The sequence below is a fragment of the Pararge aegeria genome, chromosome 19 (assembly GCF_905163445.1).
Source record: "Pararge aegeria chromosome 19, ilParAegt1.1, whole genome shotgun sequence".
NCBI classification, from domain to species: domain Eukaryota; kingdom Metazoa; phylum Arthropoda; class Insecta; order Lepidoptera; family Nymphalidae; genus Pararge; species Pararge aegeria.
The window spans coordinates 13,667,912-13,683,548 of record NC_053198.1 but is presented as its reverse complement, the minus strand read 5'-3'; the positions used below and the strand labels follow the sequence as shown (position 1 = coordinate 13,683,548).

At 38.6% G+C, this 15,637-nt stretch overlaps 1 protein-coding gene across 1 annotated transcript; it reads right to left on the bottom strand.

Moving 5' to 3' along the window:
• Positions 1 to 475: 475 nt before the first annotated feature.
• On the bottom strand, positions 476 to 5,812 carry LOC120632186. The gene is made up of 3 exons (XM_039901992.1): positions 5,173 to 5,812; positions 4,291 to 4,683; positions 476 to 4,020 (listed from the first exon to the last, which is right to left on the bottom strand). Exons 1-3 carry the CDS (start codon positions 5,810 to 5,812, stop codon positions 476 to 478), a joined length of 4,578 nt encoding a protein of 1,525 aa, XP_039757926.1.
• Positions 5,813 to 15,637: the final 9,825 nt, after the last annotated feature.

Genomic DNA, 15,637 nt, shown 5'->3' with positions numbered 1-15,637 from the left:
GCCAGTAAACTCGTATTGCCCGTTACTTTTCGCAATCGGAAAGCAAGTCGTCCGCAAACGTCTTAATCGTTTGCTTCCGTTAATTTAAGTGACAGCTCTGCGTTCTAGTGTTTTTGAGGCGTATGAGGGCGCCAGTCTCTTCACGGAGAATCGTTCAGTGCTGTTTTAGGTTGGACATGGGAGAATAGGAACACCAATGAAATTATAAATTATTATTTAAGACTTAATTATAACTTGGCGCAACCATCCACCCGCCCTTAAAGGGTCACCTTTAAGAAAAGCTCTCATAAGGTATGAGGTAGAATTGCCTCTTTTAAGAACGCGTATTGCGCATGGGCGTATTTCATATAAGTATGTGTATATTTACGAAAGTATATTAAAAAATATTAATTATTTGTAGAATTATTATAAAAGAGAATAAAGTCTTAACGTATGAGCTACTTAGTACTAAATTATGAAACTATAATTGTTACGCTTATTGCGTCGGAAGAGGGCATAAGCGAACGACCGGACGGACGTAAGTTCTCCCGGAAATTTTAACGGTCGCTACGCGTATGACGCCGTCTTTCGAGGGATGCACTTTCTCTACTACTGCTAGAGGCCAAGCCAGAGGCGGTACGTTGTCATTTATAACTACGACGACAGTTCCCGGCGTAATAGGTACGGAAGGCGTATTCCATTTCAAACGAACTTGCAATCCGTGCAAATATTCCATCCTCCAACGATTCCAAAACGATTGGACCATTTTATCTATTAACGAGTACCTGTCAACCAAGTTAATTTTGTCTGGATTGACATCAGGCGCAGGCAAGGAGAATAGAGGCGCAGTATGTAGGAAGTGACTTGGAGTAAGAGCCGAAGGTTCGGCAGGGTCAGAGCTTAGTATTGTTAGCGGACGCGAATTGAGAAGACATTCGACCTGAATGAGCACAGTGCAAAGTTCCTCATAAGAAAGGAGCTGTTGCCCTATGACCTTGAACAGGATCGTCTTAGTCACCTTGATCATACTTTCCCATGAACCTCCAAAGTGTGGGGAATTGGGACAGATGAATTTCCAAGTTATGCGATTTTCAGCGCATTCCTGCTCTAGCTTCGGGTAATATTCTTCTCTTAGAAATTTATAGAGGTCCCGAAGGTAAGAAGCAGCACCCTGGAAGTTTTTAGCATTGTCGCTATGCAGCACCTGAACAGGACCACGACGTGATAGGAATCTTTTAAACCCGGCGAGGAAACTGGGGGTGCTGAGTGAGGTAGCAACCTCAATGTGCGTAGATCTCGTAGTGAGACACGTGAACAGCACAATATAAGCTTTCTCGCTGTGTACGCCACGGCGGCGTACAGGAACGTATGGTATAGGACCTGCATAATCGCAGCCGGTGAAACTAAAGGCTTTCAACGCTGGACGTGTACGTATATCAGGAAGATCCGCCATCAGCGGAATGGTTGGACGCGGTTTAAATCTAAAGCAAGTATTGCACATATGTACTCTTTGCCTGACAATACGGCGTGCCGACAGAATCCAGTACCTCTGACGAAGCAGGGCCATTAGGAGTTCGGGTCCAGCATGTAAATGTTTAATGTGGTAATAATCAATGATTATATTTACCACGTGGCCATTGCGAGGCAATATAACCGGATGTATTTTTTCAAAGCTAAGTCCAGAGTTGGCGAGACGACCGCCAACGCGGATAAGTCCATCATCAATAAATGGTCTTAGGCGATTAAATGCCGGTGAACATGTTTTATTATTTTTAATAAGAGAATATTCTTCAGCAAAATGCTGATTTTGCAGAGCGCGAAGCATTCTATTCTCTGCGAAATTTAAGTCGTCAGCGGTAACTGCACTAGTGCCGCGACGAGGCAGTAATTTAGCAAATCTACAAATGTATACAATTATACGTAGAAGTTTGCTCCACGAAGAAAAACGGAGAGCAAGCTCGTGTAAGTCGTTCGGGAGTATAGGTTTACGCACAGTGTGTATAAGAACCTTCTTCTCGGGTACGTCTTCAATAGACTCTCCCTCTAGAGTTTTGAGTGGCCACTGAGACGGATGCATTGATGCCCATGGTGGACCATGCAGCCACAGAGGGTGTGAGAGAAGCTTCTCAGGAGTTACACCTCTCGATAGAATATCAGCAGAGTTCTCAGTGCCAGGGCAATGATAAAAGTTGTCTGGTGAGATATTCTCAGTTATCTGTACAACGCGATTCGCGACAAAAGTCTGCCATCTATGCGGTGAACTTTTTATCCAATATAGGGCGACTTTGGAATCGAGAAATGCATATGTAGCCTTGATTGGGATACGCTCAGAGTAAGTGTCATGTACTGTACGAAGCAATTTCGACAGTAGGACGCCACCTAATAGTTCGAGACGAGCAATTGAATGAGGTTTCGTCGGCGAAACTTTACTTTTCGCACAAGCAAGACGCACAGTGTTACCAGTAGGGGAGCTAACGTGTAAATAAACGACAGCACCATAGGCTGCGAGACTAGCATCTGATAGTCCCAGGAGAGTGACCTCGCAGTCTGTTGTCACGCCCACATGACGCGGTATGTGTAGCTTATTTAAAGCTGGCAACTCATCGCAAAACTGTCTCCACATCTTAATGATGTGTGGTGGAGCTACAGTGTCCCAATCAAGGTTTAATTGCCAAAGCATTTTAATTAATATTTTGGCATACACGACTGTGGGAGCAACGAAGCCCATTATGTCCCACAGACGGGCAACAGTCGACAAGATGGAGCGCTTAGTGCATGTCACATCGTCGGGCACAGAAATTTTAAAATAGAAAGCGTCATTTCCAGTATACCAATGCAGACCAAGTATTTTATGGTGCATGGTTTTGTCAAACTCCACTTCAGTCGGAAGTTTGTGGGACGCAGGAAGGTTATCTAAGACCTCGCGAGAATTGCTGTTCCACTTAACTAATTCCCACTGTGCACCCTTAAAAAGATCGATCATCTGCAGCGACACAGTGACTGCCTCTAGTTCGCTTGGAAGCGAGAAAGCTACGTCATCCATATAAAGCGCGGGTAGCACAATGCTATTCGCTCGTGGATATTTTGCGCCGTCGTCATTCACCAGCTGTCTTACCGTGCGCAGTGCATGGAAGGGACTGGAAGTGAGACCGAAACAGACTCGATTGAACTGGTATAGCACAAGAGGGTCTTGTGGATTAAAGCGGTATAAGAAGCATTGATAGCGACGATCAGCTTCGCGCATAACGATTTGTAGAAACTGTTCTCGGCAGTCGGCTGTCATTGCCACTGCATGCAGACGAAAATTCAAAATTATTTTAAAAAGATCTCCCTGTAAATTTTGACCGGAATGTAGCAGATGGTTCAGTGCCTTTCCAGAACTAGAACGACAAGAAGCATCGACGACTAATCTCAGTCTCGTCGAGAGTTTGTCTTCACGTAAAATCCCCGTGTGTGGCATCACGTAAATCGGAACGGGATCTTTAGAATCATATGAAGGCGCGGGAGAAATATAATCTTTCGCGAGATAACCTTTTATGACGTCATCATATGCCGACCTCAATTTATTCGAAGCTTCAAGCTTTCTTTCGAGGCAGATGAAACGTTTCTTAGCTATGTCCAAAGAATTCCCTAGGGAATATAGATCCTCTTTAAATGGCAGGCCGACAACGTATCTGCCCGTATCGGGATCTCGGACAGTAGTCGAAGTGTAGAAGTCTTCGCATTCATTATCATCAGGATTCTGAATGGAAGCGGAAGGAAGTTCTTCAAGTTCCCAGAAACGCTTGACTAAAGAGTCAATAGCAGGAGGCTCTTGAACGAAACAACATGTCAAGGCCGTATGAGTATTTATAGTAGGTATCGTAGGCGCATTGCCCATGAACACCAGACCTAACACCGTGCGCAATGCAACGGGCACCGACGGGTCGCGACGTGACGTATGGACGTCGTCGGGGAGAAGCAAATGTGGAAATAGGGAAGCTCCTATTAAAGCATCAATTTTATCAGGTACGCCGTAACTCGCATCGGCAAGCGGAATACCTTTAAGGTGTGATAGGACTGCCGTATCTATCACAGCCGTAGGTAATTTGTCTGTCACTTTATCAAAAACAAGTGGCGAGATATTAAAACTAACGTTATCATCAAAACGCGAATAAAACGTCAAGTCAACCGAGCTGGATTGTACAACCTTCTCAATTCCACCGAACCCCTTCACGATAGTACGTTCTGTGAATTTAGTTTGCAAACCCAAGCGATCACAACATTCTTTTGAGAGGAAATCGGCCTGCGAAGCAGAATCCAACAATATACGTATAACTTGCCGTTCACCATTACAGTCGTAAACAGCAACTTGTGCGGTAGCCAATAAGACAGTAGTTCGCTTGTCTTCCACACGATTCATCAAATTGCTATTATACACCTGCGTAGCGCTTGTAGACGGGCTTACGCGCGTAGCGCACAGTGCTACGTCGGCGCGATCATCCGCTACGGGCGATGACGCGGTAACGGTAGGTGCGTTCGGTGGCGGCATGACGGTATTCAACTGAGGCGCGCGGGAATGTTCCTCGCGCTGGTCAAAGTGCAGCCTTTTGTTATGTTTCTGACCACACGAACAGTGCGGGGAGACTTCACATTGCCCGACTTTATGTTTTATAGACAGGCAGTTCACACAGGCATTCTTCTCCTTGACGCACTTAAAACGTTCTTGAGGAGTTAATAATTTATTAAAGTCAACACATTTATATAAATGCGCATGTGTTATATTTCTACATAGACACTTGGACGTAGGCTTATCAACCGTGCTTATATAGGCCTGATACTTCGGCGCATTGCCAGAAGTCCCGTTATTCAAATGTTTTATATTTTTATTATGACGCGTATTGGAAGGGTTTGTGACATTCGTATTCGTACGCTCAAACACCTTCGCGCGTGTTGTGATAAATTCCACAAAGTCGTCGAAAGTAGGTATATTCTTACCGCATTTAATTTCAAACGCGCGTACACTCTCAGTATCGACCCTTTGTGTAGCTATATGTAGTATGATAAGATCAGCTAGGTTATCTAACTTTAGGTTTTTTAAAGCGCTTACTGCGCCAGCGAACCGGTCTATGAAATCTTCAAAGTTAGTCGCAGAGGGAGTCTGAAAACCCTTATAGCGAAATAATTCATGTAGGTACGCGGAAGTCAACATACGTTTATCATCGAACCTATTGACGAGTGTTTGTAAAATGAGCTGATAATTCTCAGCACACGGAGAAATTCCAGCGATTGCGCTTTTTGCCTTCCCTGTCAGCTTCGGTAACAGATAAAATAGCTTTTCTGCATCTGTGAGTGATGGATTATTATCTACTACTGACTTAAAGGTCGTATAAAACATCTGAAAAGATTTAATGTCACCATCGAATTCTAATATCGATATGGGAGCTAGCTTCGGCTTGGCTTTTAGCAGCGCGGAGGTCGCATTATGTATTTCTGGTGTCGTATTTAAAGTTGAGCATTTTGTATGAGTTCGTTTGACCCTATTATACAAAGTCTCAAAAGCATACAGACTTTTGTAATCAGGTTTTGCATCTGAATTTAAGTTTAATAAACGTGTATTATAATCGTCTACAATAGACTCGTACTTTAAACGCAATGAATCAATTTGTGAAGATTCGTCTAGAAAATGTTCTCTTTTTTCAACGTTCGTATGAACATCGGGTTCACGAGATAAGTCAAAGACATTTTGCATGATACCGAATATAGCTTCACGTTTAGCAATTAAGATAGACAGTTTAGTATCCTGAATCTCCTTATCACTTTCGCTAGTTTTAGAATCTACTTTAGGAGGCATTTTACTAAAGTGTAAGTGAGACAATTATCTAACAATCACGAAATACCTATATTTTTATGTGAGTATGATAGGTTAATAGCCAATCATATACTGGTAAATTAAGTAGGTCGCGCGGAGTGCGGATAATATGCGCAAGCGCGCTTCGTTCGATATTACGCGTGGTCGGGTTATATCGAATGTTCGATCGACCAGAGGTTCGTATAGACAAATCTCGACCTTATATGCTAGGTCTTACGACTCTTGAGTAAATGTTTCACAACCGAAGGTACTACAATAATTAATAATTGCAAGTTTTAAGATTTGTTTTAATTGTTAATTCAATTTAAATACACTAATATTTATCGAAATATACATAAATATGTGTAGATAATTAGTATGTCTAACTGGGGAAATAGCTAGCTCAATGCTATAATGCCGCTTATGCCAGTATTACGACAAAGAAAATAGATGACGCAATGACCTATTTTATTTAAAATTATATTATTTCAATTATTAGAGCCTATAGAAGTATTCTAACAAGGAAACTAATGCTTCAATACGTTAATATGAAGGAAATGCTGTAAATATCCGTCTCGACGGAACCAAATAAATATGTATGCGCCAAGTTATATTAAGTTATTTAAGATTTTTATTTCGAATGAGTGGACTGTATTTTTTGCGGTAAATTGGTGTACAAAAGAAAGATACAAGGAATCAGAGCACAAGGAAGACAGCACTTACTTGACCTTATTTTTCATGGGTAGGAGCACGCCGTCCGTTGATCCAAATATTCCTCACGAAGTCCTCTCTTCTCGAACACCACCACTTATGTTATATTTCGGCACACACATAAATATGGGAATTATGCTTAAAAGGATCTCATTGAAACTTTTAAGGTATATTATGATATTTTATGGCTTATTTTCAGGCAGCCAGTAAACTCGTATTGCCCGTTACTTTTCGCAATCGGAAAGCAAGTCGTCCGCAAACGTCTTAATCGTTTGCTTCCGTTAATTTAAGTGACAGCTCTGCGTTCTAGTGTTTTTGAGGCGTATGAGGGCGCCAGTCTCTTCACGGAGAATCGTTCAGTGCTGTTTTAGGTTGGACATGGGAGAATAGGAACACCAATGAAATTATAAATTATTATTTAAGACTTAATTATAACTTGGCGCAACCAGTTAATATAGGTTTTTCAGACACTAATAGAAAAGCACACGTCACAGAAAATACAGTAAGAAGAAAACTAGATAGAAATTACCTCACAGAAACGCTGACACCGATATTCAGAGAGAACAAACACCAAGATTGGTAGGGTCGCGAATTAATAGGTGCCATACACACGGGACCCTAATTACGTCCAACAAATCAACTACCTTGCGATATCTGGGTCATCGGAGGTTCCCGATATTCAATTACATAGCAAGACCGATATCTCGCCCATGGCGTTTGTGCCCATCTCTAAATTGCCTGTATGTATCTGTAATCCTTGCTACGGCGTTACAAAACCAATTGTTATGCGGCGAGAGTTCAATTTCGATTGTGCATAGTGATCTTTGAGCCAGGATCCTTTGATTGGATATCCTAATAGAATGTTGCTCACCAATTACTTAGACTAAGTAATTGTCTTATACGTATGCATAGCGTTAGGCGAACACAAGATAGTGTTGTTAAAACTTATGAGCACCTTCCTTGTTGCTGAGTTACCAACCGAGAGGCAGTCCATCATCATCATCGTCACCATTCTATTAAAATTGGACAGCTGACAACAGGCCTTCTCTCTAATATTGGGAGAGAGAGATTGAGAGCATATATTATTAACGCTGCTTTCACTGACGAAGATTTACACATATTAAAATATATAAGTGATATTAATTCACAAATCTATATTATATAAATATGACCGATGTTAACAAATCCTTCGCCAGAAAAAAGCTAACGTATGACGAAGAATATAGGCAAAAATGTAAACTAAAGTAGCCAAATTTTTCGTATTAAATTAATTATTTGGCGTGCGCTGGGAGAAACTTTGAGTATAAATACATAAAATATATATGATACATAAATGACAGTGGCGTGCATAGAGAGTATGCACAGGGTATGCAGATGATATAAAATGAAGAAAATCTCCAGTACGACTTATAAATACTTAAGGGTAGGCTTTTTATAACTCTTACAATGCCAATCCTTTATAGCATTTAAATACTTTTTACGTTATTCCGATCGGAAATTTAATATAGAAGTTAATATTAGTAGTATAGTAATCAAATATGAATTGAAAAATTTATTTAAAAATATTACACCCGATTTACAAGCATACATATAAAAAAACATGCTTTAAAATAATAAAAAAAACCGGACTAAGTTGCGGGCAAAAGCTAGTTAATGATAAAATGCCACCAATTCGTCTTGCAGAATCACTTTGGGTTTATTAATGTCTCACTAGCATGGGCTCTACCAGGAGAGGCAATTGGAGCAGTGACCCATCATGCTGCTCCAATGTGGATTGGTGGGCTTAAACCAACCGGACGGTTTAACGTGGTCTTCGAGACACTGGGGTTCCGAAATTGGCTTTCCTCGGAGTGCACTTTATGCTGCGCCTGATTTCTTTCTGGTCGTGACGGATCAGTCGAAATGGACATGGAAACTGTCTTTTTTTTAATATATTTTGGCTCCTTTTTTTCAGGTACACGCGTACACACACTGTCATAAAAAACATAATAAACTCTTCAACCTATAGACATTTAAATACACACCCCTTTCAAATAGCCCTACATATCACACACAAAAAAGAGTATATTTACATTTCAATTGAATCCAATAAACACAGTAGAGAAAGTATTCAAAATACAACCTTTTAAATCACACGTCCATCGGTTTCCGAACGTCCACAATAGGACCAATCCTATGGAACCGCTAAGAATGCGGAGTACTATGTGGACACAAAAGAAAATCGTTAAAGGCGCCACCTGCTAATAAAAGAATCGTACGGGAATCGGGGATCCGTCATTGGTAGGAAACGCACAATCTGAATAAACGCGGCGGTTTTATAATTTCATTAAATCGTTTTGAATGACAAATAAGTGCTTGTTTTTTCATTCATTTATGCTCTTCAAGAAAATAAAAGAAGAGTAGATCAGAAAGACAGAAGTAGAGTAATTGTAATTATGAACTTTGCTAGTAAAAATGAAGTTTTTGAAACTTAAAACATTCAAGTTTATTAAATTTTTTAGGTAATTTTGATAAGTTTTTTTAAACACTGTAGGTACAATAAAACATCATATCAACCCATTACCGGCCCACTACAGGCCACGGGACTTTTCCCGAGAAGAGTTTAGGTCGAAGTCCACCAGGCTGGCCCACTGAGGATTGGGTCCAGGAAAATTATGGAGACCTCTCGGGCATACAGCTTTCCACACGCTGTTTTTTTTTACATCCTTTAACAATCCACTGCTGGTCTTCACAACCCTGGGTTGGTGATCGCAGTAGATACGATATAGAGTCTATGTCGCAAGCTGAATTTGGCATACAAGGAACAAATAAACTAACGGACATAATTTTGAGATTTGATTGTATTACTATTTTATTTACTTTTTGTGTATATAAAATAAAGTGTATTCATACTTTTGTGTTAATAATATTAGTATGAATTTTCATTAAAAAGCGGCGTTTTCTGGAAAGTGTACACGTATTATAAGAGTAGAAAGAGTCTAAAATCACCGGAGTCGCGCCGTTCTGGGGTATACGTGCCCCGCATGTTCTTTCTGTACAGCTGGAGTGGTCTAAATTACAAGAAATCACTGTCTATTGCAAAGGATTACTATGTTACTATGAGCTCAGTCATTAAGCTATTAAAATGGCAGCGACTTACAGGTGCTAAAGAACTTTAGGCGGGCGTACGAGATAACTTTGTGTTGCCGATTTGACAACACGCTTTAACTAAATGTAACAGCGGATACCTGACCTGACGATGGATATTTTCGTATATAAATTGGAAACAAGATTATGCTGTATTTGCTTAATAACAAAAATTGTTCGTGAGTAATCTAAGAGATGGCGCAGATTTTTTGTGAGTCGATTAAGTGTATTTAAGCAAAGTGTCTTGCGAACTCATGAAAATTCCTTAAGATCAAAAATCTTTTTGTTTTTGTTTATAATTTCATTTCTGTTAGGTGTATAATAGCTCTTCGTTCGCGTTCTGTTCTGTAGCACGTAGTTACGTGTGTAATTACTTATGTGGTTTAACAGCTACACTTCAGGTTTATATACACAGGGCACCGCTTTGTAGAACGTGTTCCTTACATGTCCTGCAAAGTGTTCCTTTGCTTATATTAGACGGCTTTCTGCTTCTTCTTCTTGATTTAATGGCTTTTTGGACTTTCTGCTCAGTCCATTAACTATTAGTAAATAAGTTGTGTTGGGCGATTCTCTGGTATAAGTTTATCACTTGCACCGATGAAATGCAGATTGCATAGAATGTAAACGGACGCGCTGCTTATCTGATTAAAACTAAAACTTTTTGCAGGAATCCTTGCTTTTTCTTTTCACAAACGAAATGAAATAAGTTTTTACTATATCAACTTTAATGAAAAAGTTTTTGATTTTATCAATATAAACGTATCCATCTATTATTTCATCCTATGCATTTAATATTATCGATAGTTTAAGACGATAGATTAACTGTTCAGGGAAGGAGAAGCGTCAATACTAAGGGCACCTCCTGTTATGACAAAATCGGGTACTCCGTATTTGCCAGCGAAGACGCTATGGTTGGTAATAAACCGGTCGTAAAGCATGTGCTTAGGGCATCTCTTGATAGGAGCAAACGCCAGATGGCTGTCCAATCATGTGTACTCGTGTGTACCGGAGGCTCTTGCACCTCCAGTACATACGCAAGAAATATCAGGCCGGTGTGAAAACCGCGAAAAGCAAGACTTAAAAAGACTGATACTTATTTTAAGTGATTTATCAAGGATTTTAGTGTAGGGCACCCAATAGATTGATATGTGACACCAAGTGAGTCAAGAAAAGCACAGGTCTGTAGTATGTGGGAATCAACCAGAGATCTGTGTTCAAAAGTTGACAGATTGGTTTAGACCAGGACAGCTACAGCGATGTGGACCTGACCGCTGAGCAAGAAATATCTTTACTTGATGATTATCGTTACGTCCCTGATTCTCTTTGTGGAAGCTTAACGGCACGTTAGTTTAAATTATGCCACATCTGCATTGTACAAGTTTTGCTTCCCATATTATGTTTTTAGGGCTTCTAACTTATAGGAAAATAATCGTAGCCTGTCACGACAATGTTCTTGCTTGTAAACGCATAGTCAGTTGAAGTAATTAGGATATATTCAAACTAGCCCTCCCTTAGACCTGTACAAAAAAAAGAATTCTACATCAATGCAATGAAAACATAGGACCGTTTGTACTGCATATTTTCATAGTCTTTCTCTTTTATCAAATAAATTTTAACTATACTGTATTTTGTTCGAGTGTATTAAATACTTAATGCACGGATCTTACTCGCACTTGGCCATTTTTTTGTTAGATAAATCATTTAGTAAACTACTTTATTAGATTTTATGTTGTTTGTGTAAGTTACATTCTACATCGGGTCGTCGTGAAGCCTATTTCCGGCCGGGCCATGCCACCTGGGGAGCTTTTTTAGCTCGCGTCATTCATATGCTAATGCTCCTCGAATATTTGCCATAGAACTACTTTTATGCCGGCCATTTTGTTACACGCCCTGTCCAACTGTACGGAAGTGCTTCTAAGGCTGAATGGTGGTGTTGCGTGACATTTATGTAATTTTTCATATAACGTTTTGGGAGAGATTTCCGATTTCCAGCAGTAGGTAGATTCATACTAACTAGCTGAAACGCTCCAGCTTTGCGAAAGCGGCCATAATTATTAATAAAACACATGCGTTAAGGCAAGGTTTAACATTTAATATAGAAAGTGTGTTCATCTAACTGTGATGGCGAGGTAAATTATGTTTTGCACTTACGACTAAGCATGTGTCCGAAATTGTAAAGAAACACAAATGTTTGAAATAATTTTGTTTCCACTGTACCTACCAGGGTGTTTTACCACCCAAGTTGTAATTTTTGAACTGTCTCTGGTCTTGTCTAGTGGAAGGTTTTACCCGTTAATTACTATCTTGGAGACTTAAATTACAAAGAGACAATATTTTTAGAAATTTGGAATTAAGAAAACAAACTTGAATTGAAGTACAAACATATTCCTGTAAAAAAACCTTTTATGATATGAAGCACCAAAAAATGAGCTAAGAATGTAACCGAATGGCCCCGGACAGTGGCAGCGAGTTAGACGGAAGGACAATATTTAGAAAAGGTATAGTATGAAAGATCCATAAATATATTAAGTGTGGGAAGTTCTACGGAAAGTCTTTGCGGAAACGAAAATCTCAACTAATTGAAATATAATATTCTCAAATTTAAATTCAGGTACTTATGAAGCGTTCATACATATATGTTTACATAATTGTAAGGGGATGGTGTTAACTCCGATCGCCAACTAAAACCTAAAGCTACGAGGGCTCTAAGCGCGCCGTGGTCTAAGAAGAGCAGACAACAAGCTTAGCCGGATATTTTTTTTTGATATCACCGTCTCACAGTCAGTTATTAGTAAACTATAAAGTTAAGCTATTCATACTCAAGCTTTTTCATCGTTTAAGTAATCCTTGACACTGTAATAGGATTTTTCTGTGAGCTTCGATTTATATAAACTTTGAATTCTTTGAATGACAACTTAAAGATTTCATTCGGTAATTTGTTATATAATTATTTTAATTTTAGCATTTTGTTGCTTTGTGATATTTTAAGTCTAAACATGTTTAGTAAGACAACGAATTATAGGGATGATGAAGATGTAATGATATCTGAGGAGTTTTATACTGGTAAACACAGATCAGTGAGTGGCCAGGCCGCGTGAGATATGCCCCACAGCACGCCATTATGCACTAAAATATTTGTTTACTTAATGCACCGTTTTAAAACTAAACTAAACTACTAAACACATTAACGGCTCTATTTGAGTTTCACCTCGGCTTAAGTGACGTATGACCCACAGAGTAGTTTGACGTGTAGAGAATTCAAATGCCCCATATTTATCGACTACGAAACACAGGTTTATAATACGATTATTATCGTTTTGCTGAAAAGTATTGGATCCTTTTTAACGCAGTTTTGCGCAATACGCCGCTAGCACTAAGTACCTACTATTAGTACTTATAAGTAGTTTCCTTGTGTTTTTTTCCTATTGTGTTGTATTGCAATTAATTTTTTCTATTCTATTCTATTCTATTTTACGTCAGTCTGAGACGATTTTTAAATATGCCCCAAAGAAACATTTATTTTAAGTAAACTTTCTCAATGAGCACTTTTGAATCATCAGTTTTACTGACTCTACCATAGATTCTAAATGCAAATCTACCGAGATGAAGCTGGCATGCAAGTAATTGCTCTTTGAAGATAAGCATAGCACTAAACTCAATCTATCATCTGAAGATTTTCGATTAGATTTATTATTAACTTCGAGTGCCAGTTGTCTGCCTATCTATCTTTATCTAATTTAAATTAACCTCTACTCGAAGCTAAGCTATACCGTAATGGACTCCTTACATTATTAACCGGGAACATTATAGACGTCTGCCCCCATTCCATGCTTTTTGATCTTGTATCTATGATATCATGAAGACCAGTGGGTGGCGCTTGTAGTGTACTGTACAACATTATACCAAAAATCTTTATACAACTATAGGCCTATCACAGGCACCACTATGCCAGCTTCGTTAATCTATAGTTGAAAATGTGTAGTCCAACACCTTATTGCGTAGTCCACAGTATTGCATAGTCTGTTTCTTTTTTTTTCTTTTTTTATAAAGCTTTTTTTTTTTATTATGAAGCTGTGAAAGCCATAAACATCAGCCCATATCTCTAACTTTTCGGAGTGATGTGTTTTTTTATTTACAGCAATTAAAATATGACTTGCTATTTCCTACACTGTTATAGTGTAGAGAAATAGTGTTCTCAAGTGTTCTTGTGAAGTCTACTATTCCGCACATCGCCGACTTGATAGACTATGACTGCGGCCTAAACTGGTCCTATTCTGAGGGCTCCTACTAAAGACTTGGAAATTGGATAATGAAGATGATCTTTTAATACGTAAATATAATTAATTTAACTACTATAACCATTCGAATACAACATATAGGTAAGTATTTACGTTCGAACCTCCTGTTGATAGATCCCACGCATTCTAACAACTAGGCCTCACTAATAATTATGACTATTTAAACACGAATTCTAATAAATACTTATACAGATATAGCGTGCGACGCCTTTAGTTCTAACATCTTATTTAGTCTAAATAGCACACATTAATAACAGCCCACTCGTTAACACCCATGCTATTGCCTTTATGACCGAATCCTAAAATATTTCTTATTCCACAGATAGGAAAGCTTATATTTGTTTAAAATAATTTGCACTAGGAAAACTTTGTGTAAAGCTTAGAATGTACTAATCGAAACAGCGTTCAAGACGCTGCGTTTAGTTCGCACTCTCCAATACAATCTAAAAGGTTGAATGTTGAACCAACTTGCTGATTCAATGTGGGTTCCTGTAAAATATTAGTAACAGATAAAGAGTAAAGCTTCCGAAATCATTTATTTTAGGGTGAGATTGCCTGGCAGAGATCACAACTAGGCGATAAGGCCGCTTTTTGTATTCTACTTCTGTCTTTATATTTCTATTATTATTTAATTTCCCTAGCTTCATATTGGTGTACAAATAAAGAGTTAAATAAATAAATATTTTTTTTCGATTGTCCGACCCGACCTAATTCTATCAGAAACCACTTTCAAGACGAATCGGTTACCATCATCGCATAATAATCAAGATCATCGACCTCAATAGAAGCCAATCGGCAAACAATTGTTAAGAATTGTTTGCGAATCGTTTAGATGAGATTTTGTGATTTTGACATTGCTTTGTGAGCTAATAGTATATTGTGCAACAAGTGCGATAAGTTGTCGATTGCCCACGAGAGCGAAGTTGTAAAGTCAATCAGTTCGAATGAGCAATCGACAACATCGCACGGGTTGCAGATACTATTTTTTATTGCCATAGATATATATAGGCACAAAATCCCAAGTCCCAACAAACGGATGAAAAGTTTAAAAAAAGCAACAAATATACTTCAAACAATAAATACAAATTAATTAATATTAATAAAACTATAAACTTTGCAATGTCAACCTCACTTCTTTTATATTGACAGTTAGATTGTGTTTTTTTTGCTATTTATTTTACGTTTGGCAGTTTGTACAGTCATTTAGCGTGCGAAAAGGATAGTTTGCGTGTGCTAAGTATAATTTGCGTGCGCCAGTTTCATTTACGAAAAAACTCACGCGTCATTTTAAAATGGGCAAACAGCTCTTTTTCAACCGCAACAGCGAGTACTAAGTTACTACTTATCCCGCATGAGTAATAAAAAGTTCAGTTACAGTTCATCTAGTGTCAATGTAAAATACTGAATTTAATATAAACGCTTAGCACGTTTTGCACCTAAAGCAAATACTAGATTGTAATTAAATGCAAATGAAGTAACGCCACGCGATTGGGTATCGCTTGAATATTAATTCTTAGGTAAGGTGACCTGAAAGTAAAGAGAAAATTAAAGATCTACATAAACATTTTGCTTTTACAAAATTGCAATCCTAAGCAGAACAATGAATGAGTAAATAAGGCTTTCATTTTTAAATAACTTAGACAAATAGAACAAACCTATATCCAAGCTATAAGAATGAATAAATGGAACTACA

What these genes read in the sequence shown, in the direction of transcription:
- LOC120632186 (XM_039901992.1), bottom strand. Translation starts at nt 5,812, where the DNA reads ATGCCTCCTAAAGTAGATTCTAAAACTAGCGAAAGTGATAAGGAGATT. An exon ending in CAATAGGTTCGATGATAAAC is followed by an intron (nt 4,684 to 5,172) that starts GTATGTTGACTT and finishes TAACTCCTCAAG; the next exon opens with AACGTTTTAAGTGCGTCAAG. An exon ending in TGGTGAACGGCAAGTTATAC is followed by an intron (nt 4,021 to 4,290) that starts GTATATTGTTGG and finishes CACACCTTAAAG; the next exon opens with GTATTCCGCTTGCCGATGCG.